General features: G+C 47.0%; 1 protein-coding gene and 1 long non-coding RNA gene across 5 annotated transcripts; one reads left to right on the forward strand and one right to left on the reverse strand.

Annotated features, from left to right (window-relative positions):
* Positions 1-1,848: 1,848 nt before the first annotated feature.
* Positions 1,849-25,382, reverse strand: BMF (Bcl2 modifying factor). 4 transcript variants are annotated; one of them, XM_065064287.1, is made up of 5 exons: positions 25,253-25,382; positions 23,704-23,868; positions 22,656-22,751; positions 21,323-21,486; positions 1,849-7,773 (listed from the first exon to the last, which is right to left on the reverse strand). In XM_065064287.1, exons 3-5 carry the CDS (start codon positions 22,744-22,746, stop codon positions 7,672-7,674), a joined length of 357 nt encoding a protein of 118 aa, XP_064920359.1. In that variant the 5' UTR covers positions 22,747-22,751; positions 23,704-23,868; positions 25,253-25,382; the 3' UTR covers positions 1,849-7,671. The 4 variants fall into 4 exon arrangements, with proteins under 4 accessions (XP_064920359.1, XP_064920357.1, XP_064920360.1 ...); XM_065064285.1 differs by having other exon boundaries at positions 22,431-22,751; XM_065064288.1 differs by lacking the exon at positions 23,704-23,868.
* On the forward strand, positions 12,688-19,144 carry LOC135579574 (uncharacterized). Its single transcript, XR_010472955.1, has 3 exons — positions 12,688-13,165; positions 17,607-18,024; positions 18,607-19,144. It is a non-coding gene; the product is annotated as an uncharacterized LOC135579574 (long non-coding RNA).
* Positions 25,383-25,755: the final 373 nt, after the last annotated feature.

Consider the following 25,755-nt stretch of genomic DNA (forward strand, 5'->3'; position numbering starts at 1 on the left):
CCCAAACCATATACTACAGTGGCTTCTAAACTTCAGCAGCCAGAACCATGAAAATAGAGTGCTTTGTGCAGTAGCTTGCGCAACCAAAGAACTTTCTTGTCCTCCGAGTGCTTTATTATTTTTAACGAGACAGGCTGAGCACTTCTTGATAAACATTTTTTCCTTGAAGCAGTAATCCTACTTAAACTTTTTACCTTGTCCCTACAGCATACCCCTAGGAAGTTAATAACAAAACTCATTTTCCCTTAAAGTGCTAGTCATGTTAGTAGAGAAAGTGAGGGATATGTTGTGATTGCCGTGGAAGGGGCCACGGCTGGAAATAAACTGAAAGTGCCCTGTTAGTATGCAGGCTTAGTATTTCAAGAACAAAGCTTTTCTGCAGGCCATTTTCTGGGCCATCTAGTTTCTTTCAAATTACCAAAAAAAAAAAAAAGTATTGATGTCTGTTGTAGTAGGAATGTTCCAGCCTGTAGCGTTTGGTCCTGATGCCTAACCCTGACAAGGTTTCCATACACCCTGAGTCTGCTTTGCCATGGCCAGGTGACAGACAGCCCAGGTCATGACAGAGCCACACCAAAGAGCCAAGATAAATCCAGGAGAGCTCGGAGGAAGGGACACTGTCCACATATCTGTGCACCTGCCTTTGTTTTGAGCAAGGTGCCATGCATCCTGCAGCTTTGGCAAGTGCTTCTGCGGTACCATTACCAACTGCCCATTTTTAAAAGCTGTTCTTCTCTTTGATACAGGAATTATTGAAGCTTTTAACAGGGAGAGTTTAACGGTGAGAATTTATCCACATGAGGAAATTCAGAGCCAGCCTTTCCATCCAAATCAATCTCACTTCTGTCCCCTTGTATCAGTGTGTTACAACAGGCCCTTTCACGGTCACATGAGGCTGGCCAGGGGACACACTCCTCACTAGATCTAATACAATGAAAAGAAAAACTGTCTTTTTCCCCCTGTGGTCTTAGATGCACATGTGGCTTTTCATACCACACACATCATGTGTTCTTGGAATGAAAGGCCCTTTTGTAACATGCATACACCAGCCGAGGCAACTTAACATCGGGTAGGATTGTTAACTGGGTTCCCTAGAGCCTCCCATGAAGACTGTACCAGCAGCATCACACTGGAGGAGGAATGTGGCTGAAGGAATTATAAGTAATTATAAATTATTCACAATACACACATCACCATTTCTGCTCCACTCAGGTTAACTACCGTTACTTCGTGAAGGCAGTTTTTATCTTTCTCTGTGGAAACAGAATAAAACTTCAGGACGGGCCTGACGATTACCAAAACTCGTGTCTTGCTGTTGCTTGGGATGGCCAAAACATTTTCATGTCTGTATTTGAGGGGGTCATTAGCACTTTACAAAGCCACAGCCACCTTCCTCCGCTGCCTTTATGTCAGGAGACCAGTGAGACCCATATTTCCCTAGCAGGACGACCACGCAATGAGTCTTTATCCTCAAGGCCTGAGTGCCTTTGAATCCACTTGCACAGGCAGCCATCAACCAAAGGTCACACTTTGCAAATTTGGAGAATGCATCCTATGTATGTCTTGAGAGATGCTCCTGATCTGAAGCACCAAGTTAACTGTGCAGCAGTTAACTGTGCATCTCCGAGTAGCAGCAGTTCTCTATCCAAGCATGAGAATATACCTCCTTGAAAGAAAATCTTGTCTTTCTCACAGGGCCTGGTGTTAGGGTGCATACAAAAGGATCTACCAGATATTTTTAAAGTTGAACAACCCAAATTGTATCACTGATTTGGGTAACTCCAGAACAGGACAGCTGTGTAAATGCCCTCCATCCGTTAAAAAAATAACACAAAGAACACAGACAAATAATTTTACAATTTTATTAAAAATTGTACCAGTTATTAGAAAAAAAAAAAAATTCCAAGTATTAAAGTATTAAAAAGCACCAAAGAAAGAAAGCACAAAGCAAATATACTGCACAGATACAAAAAAAAGGAGCTCTGCCCAGTCATCATTTGTACAGGCAGGAGTCCTGGAGGCACACAACCAGGATAAACAAAATGCTACATTCTCACTGGGTCTCAGTCCATGGCGAAGAAGGTGTGTGCACTTCAGGACTAATCCAGACAGAAATCTCACAGGAGAGCATCGGGTTTACTTCTGCAGCAGGACAGTATCATATTCAGAACTCATGGGGAAACCCTCCACTGAGGGAACGTTAAATTAAATACATTGCAAATTCTAGCTCACCTTGTCTCTATGGTTTTCCAGATGAAGAACTCTGAAGTCTTTAAAAAAAACAAAACCCACCAAAAAGTAGAAAAGTCATGCAGGACGGGGAGGGAGAAAATGTGAATCTGTATTTCACAGTATTCTCATCAGTGAATTTTACCTAGGAATGCGGGAGACTGTACTACACACCATTGAAGAGAACAGAAGAGACACTGATTAGTTTTACAAAAAAAACCCAACAGTCTAGACATCCAAACTCAAATTTAGTGGCAGGATTTTCCAGTGCACCCAGTGGAAAAAGACATACAAATCCCTTGGGCTGTTCTAAGATTTCCCTTTTACAAGCCTAACTTCTGAGTTTTATTTAAGGAGATACTGACAATGTCATCGTCTTTCCATCATACCAGTCTCTCCCTGTTTTGTTATCAAACTTTCCTTTCGGAATAGTCTGATCAAAGCCAGAGCTGAGGAATCTGTGACGATGCTCTCCTGGAGCTGTGTCCACAAAGTGGGGAGACTCCTTTAGATTTAAGAATAACTTTATACATGCAAAATTTCCAGAATAGATTTTAAAAACAGCTTAAGAATCTACCCTTCCCACCCATCCATTCCCCAAAGGCAGCAAAGAGTCTGAAGACAGAACTGAAACATGGCTTTAAAAAACAGCCCACAGACATTTAGGTTTCGCTTCCCAGAAACCAACTTCCAGCATGGGATTCACAGGAAGGGACCCTCCTTTCTGTGGCTAAGGGGGAAGGTCAGGCACGTGGAAGAAAGAAGGGGTAGGGGATGTCAGACTGCACTCAGTTTAAGAACACACACACACACACGCGCACACATGCACACAATTACATTCCAGTGCATTTGATGTGTTTGGTCTTTTCTGCTTTTCCTGGTGGAGAAGAACTGAGCTGTGTAACACCTGTGTGAACACATGCAAATCAAAGAAACAGAGACCACTGAAGTCTTTAGGAACTGTAAAAGATTGTCCTGGGATCTTTTATCAATTCCTTGAGGTATTTCTTCTTGCTAAAACAATCAAAGGCAACACGCAGGCATTTTTGCAAATGACCACAAATGCCAATCTGAAAGACAGACTCTTTTGAAGGACATTATTAAAAATCTTTGTTGTCAAATTATGCTAATACTCAATAGTACTTGGTCAATGTGCAGAGCTCCCAAGAATGTGAAGGAGCATCCCAGGGCACTTTTACTAATACTCCCGCAGTAAATATTGCTGGTAAAACAAGGCAAGACCTCCACATATCTGCATTCTTGTTTGATCCTAGCACATATGCCGACTGCTGTCCTTGTTTTGCCCTTTAAGAACACCCTCAATAGCACACCATTCAGCATGTGACAGTCTCACCATTCCCACAGCCTCAGCAGAGATATGGGTCAGGACCAGCAGTGGAAGGGTGGAATTCATTGTAGGGTTGAGGGGGTCACATTGCAACAACTGCCTCAAGTAATTTTGCTTTTTCATTAAAAAAACAGCTCTTCTCCCTAGTCTACTAATGGGTAAAATATGTAGTTTCCCAGAAGACTGCCAAGCCCCACAGTGAATGATGTTCAACCTTGGGTACAGCTCGAGTGACTGCCATGGAACAGCTCCAGGACTAGACCTCATATGCACACATCACCTATACCTTTACTCCAGGCTTGACAGGACAAAGTAAATGGCTGGTAGAAAGAAAGATGTCTTTGCAATCATCCTTTCCACATCAAGAAAGACTGGGTACCTTGCCTCTATTCCCTTGTTGATACACAGCTCCAAAGCAAAGGCTGATAGGAAGTTTCTTTCAGGACTCATCTAACAAGAGTTTAGCCAACAAGCATTTAATAACAACTGACTATTTAAATGGAGATATGTGATCAGTTACGCAGGAATTCAGTGCTACCAGGGATTATCAGCATCCTGGGAGAAGGCTGCGCTCCCACAGAGGTCCAGCAGCAACCCTTTCCGTGCAATCCATCCTCTCCCCTGCCTTTGTTGTGTCCTATCTACGGCAGTTTGCAGCTACCCCGGGCAGTCACTTTGTGATTACTGGCTCAGCTTTTAAGAATTGCAGGAAACAAAAACTAACTATCGCCTACTAGCACCAGGCTTACTGGATCCAGGGATGGGCAGGTTACATGATAGTAGGAAGGGTGGGATGCTGGGAAGGGCTAGGAAGAACTCTGTCCCTCAAGGAAAGAGAACTGAGGTCTGAAGCCATTTTGGAGATCTGGGGAAGGCACGCAAGATACTCCAAGGCTGCTGGTACCATCAGCAGCAGCTCAAGCTCTTCTTAAGAATTGCTCATTAAAAACAGGCATATGTTTTAGGAGAAAGATCTGACTGTTCTTTCTAAATTGTTACACTGTAGCTTTACAACCCAGAGAGAAACAGCATCCCATTCCTTTCACCAAGACAAACTAATACCTACAAACCCAAGCATAATCCTTCACCAGCAAGACTTAAACCATGTTCCTTAGAATTATTTCCCCAAACAGTCAACCTATATCTGTGGCCACACTGCAATAGCTATCCTGCAGGGAAGATCTCCTCAGGGTGTGCTCAAGGGGCCTTGCTAACATGGACAGGTGACAGATCCTCAGGTGCTGTGCATCTGTGTATTTGTTGATAAAACATGTGACATCTTCCTACTGTTTCCCCAAGGAGGTGAGACTGTGAGTATGAAGTAGCTGCTTTTCGCTAATCCATACGAAGCAAAATAAGACTTTTGGGTTGACAGAGCATATTTCCTTTCTCCAAGATATGCAGATATAGAATATAATTAAAATATATTATCAGTGGTTGTAAATCTCTGGCACCAGTAACCAACACACATATTGGAGGAAGTCAGCCTTTGTCTAGCATTAGCTCTATGTCTCCAATGAAGTATTGTTGTTCAAGGAGATTTTAACTTGAGACCCTGGCATGACCAATTTTGATAAGTCTGTTGTTATAGCGGGAAATACGGACTAGCAAAGATGTGACTTTCCCTGAGCCAAATGACTCTGTTGAGGCAGGCAGCCTGACTGAGGAACTGTTTCAGATACTTGTTTCTCCATGTTAAGAGTCTGACCCTACATAAACTGGTTGGGTCGCAGCACCAGAAAGTGTCAGTACCAGATCTATCTTTCCAGCTTATGCATCCAGAGAACAGGCCTTGTTGGCCTGTTTGGCAGTCAAGTCGAGGCAGAGGGGAAGGGGAAAGCTCACAACGTTTTTTAAGCATCAGATGAGATGCGCTTGCTGAATTTTTAATATCTTCTGATTTAAGAGTCTTCTCCTTAACATCCAGGTTCTCAGGGGTCCCCAACTCAGTCTGTGCTTGCACTACACCTCAGCCTTTCCCCCCATTTAAGTCCTTGTTCTCCGATGACCAGCGTTCACTCCAAGCAGACTGTGCACCGCAAGTCTGGGCAGCCTTGCCTCTGTCAGAGGGGCAGAACGGCTTCCCATGCCACTGCAGCACAGCCGGCAACAGGCATCACTTCTGTCCCTCTGGGTAACTTTGTAGTGCACATGCTTAAAAAGACAACACAAAAACAAAACCAAGCCCCCCTGCTAAGAAAAACCTCCCACCCTCCCTCTCCAGGAAACCCACCCTCCAAAATACTACTTGAGATTCATTTACATGAATTATTAACCATCATGGATGAATATATTACTCTGGCTTTAGCCAGAAAAGTAACATCAGAGGAGGAAAAAGCTTTTCTCACATAAACTCTCCTTATTTTGAAAGAAAGTGAATGTGAATATATGCAAGTGAAAAAGGCTTGTGGACCTCCTTCAGGGAGCTAAAGCACATTTTGCCACAGTAGAGCAGGATGCAAATCAAGAGAATGGGGTTGGGAGAGAGGGAGAAAGTCCAGATTTAACTCTGTTTAGCAAATTGTTACCAGACACTAGGGTGCAATGATGAGATTACACAAATACCAGAGAGAGCATGAATTAGAGAAGGGTATGCAGAGAGGGGTGGAGAAGAAAGCGTTATGTGCAAGTAAACTATTCTTCCCACACAGTAATGCTGATTTTTCAGAGTGGACCAAGAGCAGGAGAATTCCTCAACACCTGAAGTCGATGTTTGTAACAGGACTTAAGAGCAATTCTCGGGACAGCTCTTCTTCATGCTGGTTGTATCATGAGACCCAAAACAAGGTGCAGTGGCAATATGGAAACGGTCTGAAGAAAATTCTGTCTGTATTGCTTTTGTGTTTGTGTTTTACCCTTCTTGTCACTGGGTTTGCAAACTAACAATATTTAAGGCTAAAGAGACGTAGCCACTGATATTTAAGGCTACTTCCTTTTGGTAGGGTAATTTCCCTGTGCTGGTCCAATAGTGTCAGTCATATGGACAAACTTCTGAGTGCATACAAACTGGGAACTGTTAGAAGACCTCCCATGAAATAATGTTACTGCTGCTAGTCCATATGTGGTTACAGCAGCCTCCAAACATTACATATGGGAGTAATGGACAGACTGCTTGTACAGTATATCTGTCAGACTAGTTGCTAATCAATTTCCCTGTCAAATCCTGAAGCAAAAGTATTGGATGCCTGGGACCTAAGCCTTCCTGACCAACCACATTATAGTAGGAGAAAAGAAAAACAAAACAAAACAAACACCCATCATAAAACTAATAAAAACATATACATTAGCATTGTAGAAGAACGTCGCTTGTGTCATATTGCATGGTTTTTGGCTTCATGCTGGCTCACGGGCACTGTGAACACTGAACTGGAAGCAAACAGCGGCAGAAACTAACAGCCACCATCAATCCCAGGAAGGTTACATTTTAAGACTGTTCTACTGAACTGATTTTGCCTATTGATGGCAATGACAAAGAAAATCTTAATGTGAGAGAGATGCAACTGGTGCCCAATGGAAAGAATGAGGAGATCAGATTTCTTTGTGATTTTCTCTCACACACAGTACAAGGAAATAAACAGTAACCCATGCAGAAAACAAGTAACCTGCTGGATATAACTACTTGAATGTTTTAATTGCTACCAAAAAAAAAAGTTTCCTTGTGGAGGAATCAAGCATCTCTGCTCTGGAAGATACCCAAAGTATGTTTAGACTCATCAATCCCAGACATCATTTTTAACTAGCAGCCAAAGTGACACCCCTGCACTCTGCCACTGACAAAGGCAGAGGGCAGGGGAAGCTGTTAGTCTAACACCTGCCTCCCTTGCACAGAGGTCACCGGCGCGGGGAACCAGCAGCAAGCTTTACCAAACACACCCACATTCTGGCTTTCCTTCGACAGTGTTGGACAAGAGCTCCCTGCCTCACGAGGCAGGCAGCAGCAAAGAAGAGTCCGTAAAAACCCCCAAATGTGAAGACGAGTATCAGAAATTCAGAGTCCTCACAGCCGGCCGGCGGTGTGCAATGTCTCGCCCCCGAACCAGTGTTTGTTCAGTGCTCCCTGCAGACTGGATGCGGCCGAAACAGGCGGGCGACGCTCACCTCTGCCCAGTGCGGTTCCTGTTCGCCTCCGCGTTTAAGGCCAAGTTGTGTAGGAAGAGAAAAAGCTGCCACCACACTTGATTTCTGTTCTGCTGATGCTGTGGAGGAGAACAGTTGAAGCGAGGTTATTTATATTTCTAAAATTGCAACACACCACTTCTCTTTTCCAATAACAACTCAGTTACACTTTTCAAGAGCAGACACTTTAATCCCATCAGCATAACAAGGGGGTGCAGCAAGGGAAGAGGGGAGAGAGGGAAATGATAAGTTCTCCAGAAATAATTGTAGCTCTAACATTACAAAAAGAAAAGAGCAGACCCTTTATGCATTGTGCACAAGAGGATTAAACTTTTTTTTTTGCTTGTAGGATTTTGCAGAGTTTAGCCAAGTGCTGTTTTTAATCAGATTGGCTTCTGAGCCTTTCAAAAGCCCCAGCTGCATGAACAAACAACCTTCTTTAATTTTTTTTTTAAAAGCCCCCCTTCACCCCAAAAGTAAAAAAAAAAAAAAAAAAAAGAAAAAATATAACTGGTGATCCATCTGTAAGTGATTTGACACCGTGAAGGTCAAAGGGTTAATCTTCAATTTAAACCACACTGCTGAGACAGCAAAACTCTGATTTCATCTAGTACAAGAAAACACATTCGTGCACACACACACTCCCCCACCCTCCCCCCACCACATTTTCCTTCCCAGCATCTCCAAGATAATACTGCCCTTTTTATAGCCACTTTTGACAGTAAGCCATAAATAATCAGCCTTGGAGCCCTTTCCTACTGACTGGAGCCAATTAAACCTTAAGCAAGAACATACTTGAAAACACACAAAAAACCAAAACCAAGAGGTTATTTCAGGTCCCATTGTCAAGGAAGAAACATAGGAGTTGAGTTTCAGGGGGACACCAGACTATATAATGCAGCTTTGGGGCAGGGACACTGTTCCTTCTTTTGTTATATGTAATCACCCCTGCAAAAGTGGCTCCGATTATACCCCCACCTTCCTGCACTTTAATGGCAGCTCATACAAACAGGTGGGTTTCTCTTTACATTGCCCAGCCTGGGATACTATTTCACCGCAATAACCAACCCTCTATTAGAAGTCAGTCTTTGTTTTCTCATCCAGAATTCCATATTTGCTAAGCAGGACTGATCATTTCTGGAAAACAAAACAAACCAGCCCCAATTTCCCCCTCCCCCGCCCCCCGCCAATCTGCAGCAGATGAGGAAACAGAAGACTGGCTTCCAACAACTTTGCCTCAGTACACAGGAGTTCATAAAAGAGCACTGAAGCACATTATATGAACAAGATGTTTCAATGCAGATTAGCCCAACAGGGCAGAACAACACGGTTGCAAGGCTTTCTTTATGTAATCACGAATAAGCGAGAGTTGCAACTGGAGCTGGTGTATTGGAGAGGTGTCAACAGACAGCTCTTCGAAGTCCTCCCAGATACTCATTAAATTATGTTCATATTTCACCGTGAGTAGATCTGTGCCATTTGAATCACAAGTACACACAAAGCAGGCTTCAGAAAAACTGGGCTCGTCTTCCATCTTAGCAGTGGGTCACTATTCTTACCCTCAAGACTTAGCAGTTGTCTCCTGGGTTTAGAAGAGCACACACAGATCCCATCACACATTTCAACACCACTGTGTTTGGAGCAACTCTAGAGCCTGCTATCATTTATTTCAAAGTAACCAGCCCTGAGAGCCCTGAGTTCAGCTCACACTGTTTGCCCCGGCATGTGCTAGGTTTACAGGTGAAAACATCCTTTTAGAAACTATCCCCTAGGACTGGATTTAAAATAAATAAATAAATAAATAAATTGGTCTCAAAAAACAAGATACTTTTTGTTTTGCTACTCGCCTCTCAGTTTGACCAGGCTTGTCCTTCCTCATCAAACTCCAGAGATTCTTCTCACCCTTCTGCTTAGAACCACATCCAAACCTGCTCAAACACCCATGTGGAACAACACTGTCCTGATGACATCTAGATACCATGTTTTTTATCAAGCTATTACACCTTAAGCAGATGATTGCTCCTTAAACAGAGATCTTCAGGGTAGCATGTCAATGAAGTGCCATGCAAGCACAATGCCTTCTTCTGCAGTTTCCAAAGTAGCGAACTATGCATGGTGGACAAACATACTATAGGTGCTCTGAGGACAATACGCTTTGGCAGATTATCTGATTCTACTGGCAGCCAAGAGGGTAAAGAAGTGTGTTATAGGGTCTTAGTATGGGAAATGTGAGAGGATATTTAAAAATTGGTATTGAAATCCTGAACTTGAAACATATCTCAGCTTCACTGGTGGAGCCTCTTTAATGGAAACTTTCATGGAATTTTATAAAGTGGGTTGACTTGGTGGCAGATGAGATGAGTTGTGCTAATCTGGCACACGCTATTTCAACTATTCCACGCTGTCAGCAGGACAGACAAATGTAAGAATCCCCATATTAATGTCCTGCTTCATGTAGGAGGCCACTTTGCACTTTTCACACACGATAACAGGTGTCTAAATATACTGTCTCCTCCTTAAATTTTACATGTCACCTCAGAAGAAAAGGATTACTTTTTCTCTGCAGTGATAGGTAAAGGAGGCCGCGTTCAGGGAACAACAGTGAAAGGACTGTGCTCATCCTCCTCCCTTTCTTTTTAAGGGAAGGAGAGCTTTTTGAGGAAGGACAATAAGACTTTTAGAGCCCTGCAGACCTGCAAGAGAACCAATGGGATGTGGTATAACAAATACTGAGAAAAACTCTAAATTTGGGGGTTTTCTAGTTTATATTCTATTGTGTTTATTTCATTGCCTCTTGAAGCCACTTTTTTGGTACAGCATTTCTTTCCTTCTCCAGTTAAAAATGTCTCCCTAAGACACTCAAGGAGATTTTAATGCAAGGGCAGAACAGGAATTATTTTACCCTTGTTTCCTCATGCCTATAAGAAGCATGATCTCAAATCACTTCATGAAGGACATTGACACCACTAATTTTGAAGTGAAAAAAACAGAGCACTAGGCCGAGGGCAGCTTTCCAGGTTTTATTCCTAGACCTAGGGCTTGGATTTCCCTGGGTCCGTCTCCAGCCAGCACCGCCTTCCACGGTGCTGCGGTCCCAGGCGCTGCAGCAGCCCGCTCGCACCGCCCTCTCCTCACACTGCTGCAGCAAAGTGAACTGGAACAGGACAGTGATCGAGGCCAGGACTCATCTGGCACAGAAGTTGCCTTTAGTACTGACCAGGTCATCCTAATCCATCGGATTCATGGCATCAGGTGGCCAAGCTGATGCTTGCACCAGCACAAGAGAAAGGCGACCTGAGAAGAGGCGCAAGCTGGGGCTGGTTCCTGCAGCAGCCAGGCTGCCGGGTGTACGGAGCGAGGGCTGCGCTTCTGGGCTGATCTGCTTCCTCTGGTACTGATTCAGAGTGGGACACGAGCCACGGAATGGAAACGGCAGATATTCTTTCCAATACAGATAGAGGAAAACAATTTATCAAAAGGACTGTCCCAGCCTAAAAAATGTCCTTGTCACAAGTTTCAGTAGCTTTTCCCTAGATGTGCCCCTGCCAAGACCGAAATACTCAAATATTCAGGACTGAGGGTTTTTTGGTGTGGTATAATTTAGCTGCCAGGAAGAACAGAAAACCCAGGAGTGTCACCCCATGAATCTGGCATCTAATTTTTTCAGCTGTGATAAATTTTAAGTCAATTCTTACAGTCTTGTAAGACTCATAACTATTTTGGCACAGGTTTATCATTTTCCTAAGCTTCACTATGCTGATTTGTCCCTCACCAAAACAATTCAATCCTCAGGGTCACTACTGCACAAATGTACCAGGGATGAACACTTTGCCACCTCCACGAAGTAGCAACATAATGAACATTTTGAAGCTCCTTCCTAAGATGGAAAGAAGTCTCTTTCGCCCTCTACACTAACTGTAACTAAAGTAGACTTGTGAATACCACAAGTCAACACAAAGCTGGAAACACATAAAACCATTTCCTATTGCAGCTGCTGCTTTTTAAAGGGGATATCCTTAAGAGACTGAGTGTCTGAGGCGTTAGCATGAACGTTTCAGTGAGTCACAAGGAAAGGCCATTTTACAGGAAAAGTGTCCTCTGCATCAACAGTACATTAGTAAAGTCTATTCCATGAATGGTACTGAGCTACAAGGCAGAATACTGATAAACAAACAAAAAAAAACAGCAATACTTTTACTGGAAGCCAATGAAAGAGAAACAGGATTGACCCAGCATTTATTCCCTCCCCATAATCAGAACTCTTAATACTTGTTTCACACTGTAAATATACAGCTGTGTACCTGTCAAAGAGCACCTCAGATGTCAAAAAGCTTTTTACTCCTACCCAGCCCTTGCACAGGGTGATCAAGGGAAGATCAGTAAGGTAATACACCTTAAAAGAAAATGTTGTCCCTCTGCCACAGCTCCTTGCATCCTTGAACATAAATGTTTAACAGATGAATAGGATTCACTTTTCCATGTGATACATACATGCCATTAATATCCCTCCTTAAAAAATAAAGAACATGTTCATCATATACATGTGTTGCACGTGGGTCTGCTACATTCCTATCACATATACAGATGGGTACACCTGTCTAATTTCTTTATCTCAACTTTTCACTTTGCTTCATGGCTTCGAGATGGTTAAGGGTCAAATTCTGATCCTATCTTAACTAGAGGCATTAAAATATAGCCATAAATGGCACTATTATAGCAAAAGAAGAATGCCATATGTCCACATAAAAACATCATTCTTCCTTTAATGACTAATACAAGCAACAGCAGTAAGTTGTTGGGATTTTATTTATTCACTGAAAACAAAAATACTTGCACATCAGGAGCAGTTGCTGACTCATTGCTGAGTGGTGGCTGCCAGGTGGCTGGAGGCATATTGTGCTACCACAAAATATGCTTTAGTTTAGAAAGACTAGAAAGTCACAGTCCCCAAGGCAACAGAGGTTACAGGTGGTGTACCCCACTGGAAAGAGAAATGCGGGCCAATGGAAGTCAAATACAAATCTTTCCAGCTGTGATTCCTAATGACCAGAGAACAATGCATGTGTAAAAGCAGCAGGGGGAAAAAAAAGACAGTAACAGACAAAAAGAGGAGCTTAGCGGCACGATTTTTCATGGTGACAAAGAGATGAGGATGAGTATCTTCCTTGGGGACCTGCATCCTCTGGCTTGCAAACCCCACAGCTCTCTTACGTGGGACTGAACTTGTGGTAAAGGGAGGCGTCATTTCAAGTGCTGCTTCCTTTCTCAGAGCCTCCGTCAGTCTTTGTGAAACAAGATTAACAACATGCGTGTTTAAAATACAGTAGCAGGTGCAGCAGGAGGGATGTGGGGTGCAGGAGACCCCCAAAACCCACTTATGGGCTGCCTAGGCCAAACAAGTGGGACAGCACCATCCGAGCAGCAAACAGCGACGTCCATTGCCCCAGGCCTGCTGCGGGCACAGCTGTGCAGGTGAGCCCTTTCTCAACTTTCTTGTAGTTCAAAAACAAACACGCAGCCACTCGTGCCTTCCTCTCCAGAGCGGGCAGGAAGGGGAAGCAGACAGACGCCATGGCAACAGCCAGCTGACGGCAACCTGGGAAGGGCAACCACCGGCCACCGCGTTCCCAGGCCCTCAGCCTTCCCCTCCTGCACCCCGGGGGGCATGGTGGCTTATTTTCCATAAATACAGTAAATAAGGGTCTTGCATTTCCATGGAGCTGCACCTGACACCACTCTCTACCTGCGCCACAGAGTCTCGGGGGGATTCGCCTCCATGCTGGGGGGGTGGGCAAACGAGGGTGCAGGAAGAGACGCCCAGAGCTCATCTTTGTGCCCAGGAGAAGACACCCACCCGTCCCACAGCCGCAGGCAGCAAGTGGACCCAGGTTTATGCCCTGACACCCACTGTGGGCTGGCAGAGCTGTTCCACCCTCACCCCGTTTGTCACCCACCCTGCACCAGCCCTGGGACAGGCTGACCTTTACTTCGCATGGATTCCCTCCCCGCCAGAAGACGGGAGGTGCTCCCGAAACTGCTCGTGCACGGGAGACACCCCCTAGTGATTAAAGCGTACCTCAGGGTTTTGGTTAAAAATAACACTTTGCAAGTTTTTACACGAAAATATTCTGGCGGAGTGGTGAGGCGGGTGGGGGACCCTGTCCTGGGCACAGCGCTGTCCCGCTGCGAGGGGAGCCTGTGGGCAAGGGGGCGGGCAGAGGGGCAGGCAGGGGGCGGGCAGGTGCAGCGCCAGAGCCTGCGGGCAGAGCAGCCGCTCGTCAGCAGTTCTGATGACTCAGAGGCTAAATTTAGCGCACGATATAAACACAGCAGCCGCAGCACAAACACTGCCCGGCAGAGCCGCGCCGAGGCCGGGCCTCTGCCCGCTCCTCTGCGCTGGCGGGGTCCAGGCCTCCGCGGGCTCCCCTCGGCGGGCGGCTGCTGTCCCCATTGCCCTCAGTCCCCATCACCCTCCTCTTGTTAGGTGTTACATCAGGAAAAAGCTAATCGGAGTTAACAGAAGTTGCCTCGCTGCTTTTATTTTTAGATCGCTATTCTTTCTGCTGTGGTAAGGTCCTCAGAAAGATTGCTTTGCCATTGGCAAGGGTAGCTGCAACCGAGAAACAAAAAACCCAAACAGAGACTATAAAAGGCTAGCAGGACATTCCTCCTCAATGGCTTGAAACAAAGGAGGACTCTGCAGTTGGGCACTTGCTTTCCTGCCTTTCCACTATAAAATTTAATTGAGTAAAATACAAACACACACACTCCTCACCATAAATAATCAGTCCAAACATCTCATCATCCCCCCCAGAGATGGCAGTATCTTAATAAGATCAACCAACCTAAGCAGAGGACTGGAGGCAGAACAACTGGGTTCCAATCAGCGATCCCTGCATGATCTCAGACAAGTTATAACCTGCATTTCCTAGTCTCCTACACTAAAAAAGATGTGGGATGTTACTGCAACTTTTTCTTAATTGAAAAATAATTTCTCAGCTGTCATACTTGCTACCAGCAGAAAGCACGTCACCACCGTCATGGCCAGCACGGTGCTGCCAGAGCCAAGGGAATGCAGAAGAGCGTGCGGAGACCACTGGGGGTGTTGTATAGGAAAAGCAGTATCACTGTACGCCATTTAAACCACACACAGATACTGCAGGTGATGTTCGAAATACTGTAAAAAAATTCACTTGTACTGTCCCAAAGAATTATTTCACATTCTTTAACGTGGGCAATATTGATATGTGAGATTTGTGTCCCCACTGCCTTAAGACACTTCAGTCCTACGGCTGGCAGGGTGAAGGATTCATGGGGGAATGCTGCCCAGATCTCACGGTGCTCTCCAGACACCGGGCTCCCCCTCTCCCCACTTCCTCTGCCAGAGCCATGCAGGAAGTTGTGCTTTTTAACATTATCCCCTATTTCAAGCAGGAACAAAACCATAACATATTTAAATCTTTTGTCAGCTAAAAGCATAGAAAAGAAGGATAGATTAGGCTGACGCAAAAGTTTTGTGTTTTTTAATAAACTGATATACAATGGTTGTGGCTGTGGCATCAAAAGTTCAGCCTCCAAAGCAGCTGCCTGAGGAAAAGCAGAGGGCAAGTACATGCAATAGCTCCCCCTAATATTCTTTCAGTATCTAACTAGTCTGAGCTTAGGACTCCCTGACTCAGATCTGGTTTCTGTTTATTTAATGTCTCTTTCAATGGCCATAAACTTGTTATGATTCCCCTTGAACCCAGATAAAGCGCTGGGATGCACAATATACCTTAACGAGGAGTTCCACAGAGCCACCTATTGCATGAGAAACTACCTCATTTACTTTGAGCTTGCTCCTACTAGCTTGACTTGATTTTGCCTAGTTCTTATACTGGGAGAAATTAGTTTATCCATTTCCTTCTTGTCACTTTTGGTTTCTGTTTAATATTGCTAACCCTTTGGTTTGTGTCACTTTTAGACTTAGCAGTTCTAGCCCATTTTTTAGAATTCTCATAAGGAAGTTTCATCATCCTTCTTGCCTTTCTCTGAACCTTTTCCAGTTCCGCTGCACCATTTCTGGAAAAAGGAAACTAGAACTGTATGTAACATTCAGGATCTGGGAGAAACATGGATTTATACAGTGCCATAACTATGTTCTTGTTCTCATTTTATTTTCTTAACATACCAAAGAATATCATTTCAGATCAGATGTGAAAAGGTCCAGCAAATTTCTGTTAACCTAACTGCCATGTAGTCAGCTCTGCAGGTGGCAGGACTTCAGGACAGGTGCTAAGCATGGGGCAACAGGTTGCTGTGTTGTCTGTATGCATACGGGAATGTGCACTTCCAAGCCCGCCTCTTCCTTCATTGTCACTTGTCAAAATGGAAAATAATAAATCTAACAACGTTAACCAAAAAATCTGTCTCCACTTCCTCATATCAAGTTTCTGACTCCAATGACTGTGTGAACTCCTCTTCCCCCTATAGAATACGTCATTCCTCAAGCCTATGACCCTCATTCCATAGCCCTGCCAGAACCTTGCTTTACACCTCAGTCTTCCCAACCTCACACCCACCCTACCCCTGCCCTCTGAACTGAGCTCACCCACTTCAGGAGTTCTCCACCTGGTACTCTTCCTTGCCATGCTCCTGCATCCTCAGCTGGAAATTCAAGTTCTACACTGATGGCAGAGCTGCAGAGGAGACCCGCTGCACAGCAGCAGCAGGGACCAGCAAGCACTAGCTAGCAGAGAAGATCCTGAAACATACTGACCTACTCGGGAAATGAATGAAAGCACTTACCCCAACTCTCGCAGGTACAAGTTAAGTAAGGAGCTGCCAGTGCTACAGGCTCAGCTGCAGGACAGTTTGAGAGTCTCTGCATGACATTATTACAAAACATTTCTGAACATTTTTCCTAAAATGTAAAGTCATCATAAAGGACAGTTTCCTGCAAACAATTCCAGTTTAAAAAAGCAGCTGTTAAAAATTCCCTGAGTGTCCCCAATAAATGATGGAGAAAAGCCTGATAGAGTTTGGGATGAATGATCAACATGCAGTGCTATGCACCCACTCTCTCACACTGATGCATTTCCAACAAGAGACATGGGCTCCCTGTTGCATAAGCAGAACCGTCTCAGAGGAGGCCTCGATAACTCTCCTGAGAGACAGAGGGGAAAAAATATGCAAAACATAACATGTTTCACTTTCAAAGGATAACATTTCCTCCTGGACATTTTAAGTGTCATTAACCTGAGGCAAACTGGTACATTCCCAGCCATCTGTCTGCAGCCAGTGGGGATAGAGGTATGCAGGCTCCACAGGCTGCTCAAGCCCGTTGCAGGGATGACAAGACAGCTACTTGCTGAACCAAGTGTGGAATTCAGAGGAATAAAGTTTTCTATAGCTAGATCCGCAGAGGCTTTTTAAGCATGGTCAGCATATCTAAATCAACTGCAGGATTCCTGATGTGTTGGAAGGGGGCTTTGTTGTTGTTTGTAATGCACTTATTTACTCAAGAAAGCTCAGCTCTGATTCAGCATCTGGTTCTCATTGAGGCTCAGCTTTTTTTAAACCAAGCTTTCCAGATGGGTTGACTGAAGCACAAGGAGGTCAAGAGACTTGTCTGAGGTCATACAGCAAGTCAGTGGCTCTGCTTGGACCCAAGCCCAGAACTGTTCAAGGCTACCACTCCTTGGCTCTTAAAGAGACAATTTTATCCCCTGTGAAGTGATCTTATCACCATAAAGAAGAGATGTGATAAAAACAGTTCCCTCAAAGCTGCAGCCTGCTTGGAAAGAGTTATTTTATTTGGAAAAAGCCATAGCGTTCCAGTGTCTCAATAGAGCAGGACAAACTGAAGGGGTGTGATACTGATATACAGTGTCATCCACCCCACCCTTGTATAACCCTGTGCTCTTTCCTATAGGGTCGGCTCTCCACCGCCACCATCTCGCTCATCTACTCCCATCCCATCTAGCAGCGCGTCATGTTGTGAAACGCAATGTCAGTTCAGCACAAGTTGAAGCCCTTTCTCAAGGCGAGGGAACTCAAGTGCACTCAGGACCCAAAGCAGAGCCCAGGCACTTGTTGCCGCGGCCTGGGCATCCCAGACGATCCCCTAAGCTTAGCTCTGTTCTCCATAACCTCAGAGTGCACTCTTCAAGCTCAGCCACAGCAAGCAGTTCCCACATCTCATGGCACAGGCATACTTGCTCGAAACCCAGAAGAAGGTGGAAGGTACTGGGTTCTCCTGCAGAAAACGTGACTTGGCTCTAGCTTTGTTTTCCAGGGTGAGAAAGGCACAACAGATAGAACATTGCCAGAAGAAACACAGCTTCAGACAGGTAAGAGGGACTGAAGAGCTTGAGAAAACATAGACAGGTTGGTGTCGCATGTAATTCAGCAGAGCCCTTTGCAAACTGGATCCACCTGTAGCAGGCTTTGCTCCTTAGGAACACAGAGAGTTGCTGAAGTCCTTTCTATAATAAATTCAGAATCTTAAGGAGATGAAAGCCACAGAATGGTAGGGAGTGTTGCGTTATTGCTCTAGCACTGTTCTAAGGATGAAAAAGCCAGGTTTTAAACTACTGTATTCTGTTTAATATATTAATAGGAAATGAAACCCTGAAAATGGTGTACATGCCAGAATCAAGCATAGGTGCAGCCAACTTTCTTATTCTTACAAGATGCATACCCAAAAATCTTTTGTATAGCCAAGAACCACAAAACAAATACCACATAGCTCTGGGAGCCCAGGGAAGAGATAACAGTGACTGTCCAGGGTTCCCAGTGTGGGATGAGGTTAAACCGTGCCTGCAACTGAGTCCAATGACAACTCAGTGACGTCAACCTCAGCAGCTATTGCCTGCTCAGTTCCTCTCTCAGCCAGGGATGTACATTAACCAGCGGCCTTTGTGTCAACACAGCCTTGCTGCTGCAGCGGCAGAACGGGAGCCATACCTGAACTGCTGGAGAGCCTTGCAGAACTCCACAGCCATGGGAGGGCAACTCTTGAGCTAGCTGGATGCACTGCTCCAATGCTGAAAGTCTTTCTAACTCTGACTGAAGGCACATATGTTTTCTTTTCACAGGTTCACAGGTAAGACGTTTTGTAGGCTCCGAAAAGAGGCACAGCTTGTTGAAAATCAGACTTGCTCTGTCTCAGTACTTCACAAGACCACACTGGTGTGACTAACATTGCGGTACTCTAAATCTGATTCAACACACCACTCTGCAAAGTTGGTTTTGACCAAATGTTTGAGACAAGCTGGAATGGGGCAACCAAATCAGGGATTAGTTTCACAGCAAGATAAACGACAGCCCAGTTTTCCACATCTCAGAGGCTGCCCTTTCCAAACCACAACATATTGTGAACCAGTTCACATGTCTCCAGGGGCAGGCTGCTTGCTTCTTCAGCAACAGACTGCAAAGAGCCATTGCACGCCCAGGACAGAGGGGCTTCTGCCTAGGAGATCTGTGTTAAAAGCCAAAGGAAATCCTACATGCAGGGCTGGGAGGGAAGGAACTAGGCATGACAACAAAACACTCCGTGGGGAAGGGTGCCTTGGACACTAGTATGCGGCTCAGTACTCACTTTTCCTGACAAACAAGAAAGAATCCCTTAACACATCCAAACGCCAAGGCCTATCCCAGGGTCAGGCTGTGGAGAACCACTGGCTGAACTATTCCGTCCTCGGGTTAAGTTTTTGGGTTGGGTATTTTTTTCTGGTTTGTTTTGAAATGTAAATGGCTGAACGGCTCTTCCCCGCCACCCGCCCCTTTACAACTTGTTGCTCTTCCAGTTCAAACAAAGACAGCAGAGCTCCTCCCCCGCTGGCTGCGCTGCCGGCCCGGGCAGCCGGACGCCTTTGTTTACTAACTCTCCCACCCGCCGCTGCCGGGCAGCTCGCCCGGGCCCGCGGCTGCGCCCGGTGCGCGGCCCCGGGAGCCCCGCAGCACCCGCCGCTGGCAGCTGCCCCGGCCCGGCAGCCCCGCAGCACCCGCCGCTGGCAGCTCCCCCGGCCCGGGAGCCCCGCAGCACCCGCTGCTGGTAGCTGCCCCGGCCAGCGGCTCCGGGAGCCCCGCAGCACCCGCCGCTGGCAGCTCCCCCGGCCCGGGAGCCACGCAGCACCCGCTGCTGGCAGCTGCCCCGGCCAGCGGCTCCGGGAGCCCCGCAGCACCCGCCGCTGGCAGCTCGCCCGGCCCGCGGCTCCGGGAGCCCCGCAGCACCCGCCGCTGGCAGCTCGCCCGGGCCACGACGCGGCGACGAGCCCGAGCCGGGCAGCGTTAGCGGGCCCGGCGGGGGTGGGCATTCCTGGACGCGTGTCCAAGGGCCAGACTCCCCAGATGTATGGGGTCAAGTTACAACCAGTTCCACCACTTCACGCTAGGGCTCCTCTGCCGGGATGGTTCACCTTCCCTTTCCTGTCAGAATCTGGCTACACAGACTGGGATTTTCAGCTATCTGGCAGAAGGTGTCACTGGGGAAAACCCCATTCAACCACACACTTGCTAAAAATCTCATGGTAGCTTGTTATTCCTGCATTTTGCTAAATGACATTCATAGCCCCATCTACATTTCTACAGACTAATCTTCTGTTACAGCTTCTTTAATCTTCCTGCTATTTGGAGATCAAGAGTCACAGAATTCCCTCATCTCTCCTCAGCCACAAGCCACAATTTCTGACCAGGACCAAGATCCTCACTTACCTGTGAGAAGAATTACAACAGATCCCACTGTTAACAGGGCACCAAGTCACTTGGAGTGAGAGAAGCTTTTTGTCCCTCTCAAAAGTCAGCAAGAGTATTAGCTTCTGCATTTGCAAGTGGATACACACTCGCCTTGACGGGCTTGCACCTCTGCCAAACTCTGCATGGGCTGAAATTTCCATTTCACCCCTCCCTAACGGGAAGGAGGACAAGGAAGAAAGAATCAGGGGTTTTAAGGGTGCTGGTTTTGTTTTGTTTCTTTGAAGAAAGAATTTTTTGTTGTTGTGTTTGTTTTTAATCAAGAATCTGGAGTGTGGTTTTCAGACCTGATGGCATCTTAACAGCTGTCTTTTGTTGTGAGGAAGTTAGTCACAAGTCTGATACACCAGCTAGGACTGTCTGACAGGAGTTGCTAACAAGTCTAGCGTGATCTAAATATACTCCACAACATTCAGACAACTACCCCTAGACAACAAGGAGTGTCAGAACAGACTCCAGGCTTGTTGTAATCTCCAAGATGAGCAGCTGATACAAGCCACAGATGGCCACTTGCGCCACAGAAGACACTGGTGGTGAGGAAAGTGGAGAAGAGTAAAAGCTGTAATAAAAAGCAAGGGGGAGATCCCTGAAGAAAGCCTCAGTGATACTGTTGCTGATGAACTGGAAGAGCTGGAATAGCAGCAGCTAACGCAGAACAGCTACCTTCCCAGGTAGTTAATGCAACCCCACACATTCTTGTCCCTCCATCTGCCAATCTTTAGGAAAAGCCAGCAATCTAGCATGAACAAAATTCATCAGGATAATCCTGCTATTTCATCACTGCTGGCAGGCTGCTGTGTTAGACAACAGCTCGCTTAAAGCTGAGGAGCCAGTCCTCCAGAGTACCCCTCTTGGATGGCAAACCCCCCACCTCCCTGTCCAGAGATAGCCTACCCGCTGTATGTGGAGCCGGTGGAACTGGTCGGCAATGCACTGCAACTTCCGTGCGATCTGCACCTCGGCACGCGCTTCCCGCTGACCTTCCTGAGGCTCCTCTTGGAGGTGTGGATCCAACGCAAAGCCAACTGGAGGGACGTGTAAACGGTAACCAGCATTCCCTACACAACAGAGATCAAAAGAGTCATTCTTCCAGGGCAAAGAATTGCTCTTCTACTCAGTACGGAAGAAAGAACTGCAGATAATCTTGAATTTTTTATTCATGTTAAAGTCCAGTTCCTGAAGCCCCAACAATGACGGTATACCATATGCATGCAGTAAAACATTTGCTCAGCTTTTAAGCAGGTTTATATCGATTAAGCAGAGCATTGTGTTGCTTCTCATAATCAAATGACTAGCAGGATCTTACACTTGGTTCCTTTTTGTTTGTTTAGAGTTCAGCCAAGAGCTGATTTTTTTTTAATGACAATTTTGCACTTTTCCAAGATCTCTGCCTCAAGTTGTCTCCCATTAAAGGTTGCTGTATCTTTTCCATCAGACTTTGCTCAGTTCTGTCGCATTTAAGAGGACTGATTTGAATTAAAGCTCAATCAGATACACAAAGCTGAATGGTGTCCCATCAGTTACTAGTAAAATACTGGATGGACGTGGTACTTATTCAACAACTTTAACCCCAGTAAAGAGCCTAAAAGCTCTCCCACTAAGTGTACATTTTTCACTTTCCCTCTCTCTATGCTGAAAATGTTTAGGAGTCTTCCTATGTGGATGAGACAGCACTACAATTTAAAAATATGTAGGCAAGTCATAGGATACAAGGTATGGTGAGTACCTAAACATCTAGCAGTAAAATAAAATTTGACAGAATAAAGCCAAAAAGAATGGGAGTATCAAGGCCAGTGGAAGCAATGAGCAAGTACCTGGCTCCTGCAGTAGACAAACAAGGATAAGAAAATACAAGCCGTCTTTTCTGAGGGAGTAGGACCAAAGCAAAATAATTTTCAGTCCTTTAATAAAATGCCCTAATGAAAGAAACCTTGCTTGATTGGGGAAGTGCTAAAGGGACAGTTTTCTTGCTGCAAAGCTGATGACACTGGAGTGCTCTTACCATAGAAGAGTCTCCGGGGCTCTTCAGTGACTCCACAAGGCAACATAACATCCTGACTGGAAGAGGACGGGCTGAGTGTTTGAGTTGCCTTGTCCTGCTGCTCAGGATGCCTGATACCCGGACCACAGCAGTGTGTGAGGGGGAATAGTTGAAACCTCCCCAGAAGGCAGCTGTAGGACTGGTTCTGTGTGAAAATGCCAGTTGCAGTCATCTCACCAGGCTGACCTGCAAGTCCAAAGTCATCAGAGTGAAACACGTCATCGTCCAGCCCATCCAGGCTAGAATAGTCCTCTTCCAGGTAGCTGGGGCGATCCATTGCTCCTGCAGTAAAGAAACATTTGAGGAAACAGCTAAGACACAAGAATGTTGTCCAGGAGAGAATGCCTTCTGCTCCAACAATAAAACACAGCTCTTTTTTTTCTATGTCTGCTTCCCTCCCTCCGAATGCTGCCCATCTGCATTGGCAGGAGAGGCAAGTGAGTGACTCGGTGGTGGAGGTCACGGCTTTGTGGAAAGTCCTTGACGGCTGGACCAGAGGGAGACAAAGTTCACACGTGTCTAAGAGTCCACCCACCCACGGCTCCGATTCCACAACTGGTCACAAGGAGGGAGCCAACCCCCAACCTCAGCACATAGCAACTGGAAGGGCATTGTTTTAAAAGGCAACTCCAGTCCTTCAAATTGCCCCATAGCGAGACAGCTTCTTTGGGGTCTGCTCTGCTTTGGCCCACCATATTTGAACTTTATGGTATGTCCCATTCACTTTTCCCCATCTATTACTTATTGATGAAGTAAAGCTCTTGTAATCACAAGGCTGCAAGGCCAGACTTCTAAGAAACCCCAGAGGTTGCAAAACCCAAGAGCTGGCAAAGCCGTTTCTGTGAAGCTCTCCATAACTCCTCCCTAGAAGGGCCAACTTTCTTTCCAACTTCTCATTTCTTCTCTCAGCTCAAGACATGGCCCAAACTTGGCAATGCAGTCACTTACCCTAAAGCCTACATTTACTATCCATGCATTAGGTCACCCTACTACTAAACAAAAACACATCGCTGGTGTCAGTGTTTAAAGCAGGACTTTAGCTTATGTAGCTGCCATAGTAAGCACTCCTGAGCTCTGTTACAGCACAAAGCTGGACAAAGATGATGGAGGAAAAACAAAACAAAACAAGACAACAAAAAAAACAACACTAAACTCCTAAATCATTCTTTGAGAGCTCTTTGCAAACATAGCAGTTAGAAAAAAAAAAAAAGGCCACAAGTCCCTTTACTGTTACCTGTGCATCTAACCCAATTGGAAGACAGTCTCCTAAGAGATCCATCTCCAGGATTTCCACCCAGTTCCAAACAAGGCAGTGAAATTCAACTCTTCATGTCTCTTCCTTTGCTCTGGTTTGCGAGGCATTTAACAGAATGGAAGACTAGCAAGAGGAATTTCAGGCCTGAAGGAGACATTAATAATAAGTTTATAAGGATGTGTTCAGTGCTCCCCTTGGTGCTCCCATCTCCCCCCGGGTGAGCAGCACTCACAACATCAACATGCTAGAGGAGACAAAGGGATGGAGCAGTTCAAGAACTATTTGTGCATGGCTCTAACTCAGGGCCACTACAGTTATTCAAGTTGTTGCATATCAGCGGTTCTCTTGGCCCAGCCACAACTCCCAAATAAAAGTTTGCAGAGCAGAACAGGTACCAGCCCCACAGCTGGTCCAGTTCCACCAGGTGACAGCAGTGCTATCTTGGCACAGCACTCATAACATTCTCATCCATGGCTTAAAGTAGCACACCAAAAGGAGTTAAGGTCCTGAGACACCGGTACAGATGATCCCCTGCCAGCCCTGCTGCTGGATTGTGATCACCTGACAGAAGGACCAGGCGATAACATGATTTGTCTTTGCAGCAAGATTTGCCATACCTCACCCATCGGAGCCCCAATGGGACACGGGCATTCAGCGCAAGAAAGTGCAACAAAGGCAAAGAGCTAGCAGGCAGACCAAACCCTGAACAAAAGAAGGTTTAGAAAGCCCGGAGTTTTACTCGACGTCCTGCAATACGGTCTGACTTTTTTGCAGAGCCGTTAGGAAACGCTGAACAGAGAATGCCGAAGCAGTGTAAAGGATAACTCATCCTACAACTCACTTAACTTCCTTCCACAATCTGAAAACACAAACTCGCCTGGGACAGCCGCGCAACAGGTCGCGCCCCGGGGACTCTGCCAGACGGCGGGGACGCCGACACGGGGGCCCCGTGACTTCAGCGCCGTGACCGACCCACGGCGCCTTCCGCAAGTGAAGCCACCAGCCTCCCGAGCCGAGGCAGCCGCCCGCCCGCTCTGACAGGCGGACGGCCGGGAGCCGGAGGGAGGGCTCAGCGCACACGTGCGTGCCAGCTTCCCAAAACAAAGCTGGCCGGCCGCGCCTCGGCACCGCCGACTGCTTCTAACTCTGCCCTGTCCGGCCTCCAGCCCCGCAGTCACTCCCGGCCGAGAGGCCGACAGGCTGCTACTCCAGGCAGCGCCGGGGGACGAGACACCCGAGATCAGCGGGGCGACCCGAGAGGGGCAGCGCTGGCTACCGGGCATTACCCATTGCTTACATCAGCAAATCGTTGCCTTCTCGGTGCCCACCGGGCTCATTCCCAGCCGTCCCGCTTATCCCCATTCGGAACGCGGCGGAACTCCGAGCAAGAACTGCTCCGCGCCGGGGCTGTCCCGGGGCAACCCCCCGTTCCATGCCACGATCGCATCCTGCCTCAGCACCGCGCTGACCAGAGACCTGGCTCAGAGAGGCCGGCCCCCAGTGGCGAAAGGGCTTCCTGGGCACTCACCGAGAAGCGGGACAGGCGTCCCGCGGGGCCACCGCGTCCCGGGAGCCGCCGCCGCACCTCCCCACCACCAAACTGCCGCCGCCGCCGCCGGGCGGACCGCGAACAGCTGACGGTAGCCCCGCCCCCGCCGCGCTTCGCCCCGCCTCCGCCCGCCCGCCGCCCAATGGCCGGAGAGGGGGCGGGGCGCGCCGCGAGGGGCAACAGCCGCCGCCGTAAGGGAGGTGCGCCCGGCCCGGCACAGCCCGCGGAGCGGAGCAGCGGAGGGCGGGGCGGGGCGGGGCGGGGCCGGGCCGGGCCGGGCCGGCCCTCCCCGGGCAGATCCGGGCTGAGGACGGTCCCGCCCTTCGGGCGCGCGGGCTGTGTTGCTGTGTGTCACCCCGTGTCACCCCACCAGCTCTCCGCTCGCAGGCGGCGGGCGGGTAAGTGCTGTGGAGGAGCCCCGGGCGTCGCTGCCGGGTGCGGGAAGGGTGCGGAGGAGAGGGCCTAGCCTTCGTCCCGGAGAC

This window comes from Columba livia, chromosome 5 (assembly GCF_036013475.1).
Source record: "Columba livia isolate bColLiv1 breed racing homer chromosome 5, bColLiv1.pat.W.v2, whole genome shotgun sequence".
Classification (NCBI taxonomy): Eukaryota; Metazoa; Chordata; class Aves; order Columbiformes; family Columbidae; genus Columba; species Columba livia.

Bases quoted from the DNA above. Each gene is read 5' to 3' on its own strand.
- BMF (XM_065064286.1), bottom strand. From the start codon at position 22,746: ATGGATCGCCCCAGCTACCTGGAAGAGGACTATTCTAGCCTGGATGGG. The intron at 21,487-22,430 runs GTAAGAGCACTC...TCTGTTGTGTAG, and splicing joins GCCCCGGAGACTCTTCTATG to GGAATGCTGGTTACCGTTTA. The intron at 7,774-21,322 runs GTAGGCTATCTC...TCTCCTCCACAG, and splicing joins ACCGGCTCCACATACAGCGG to CATCAGCAGAACAGAAATCA.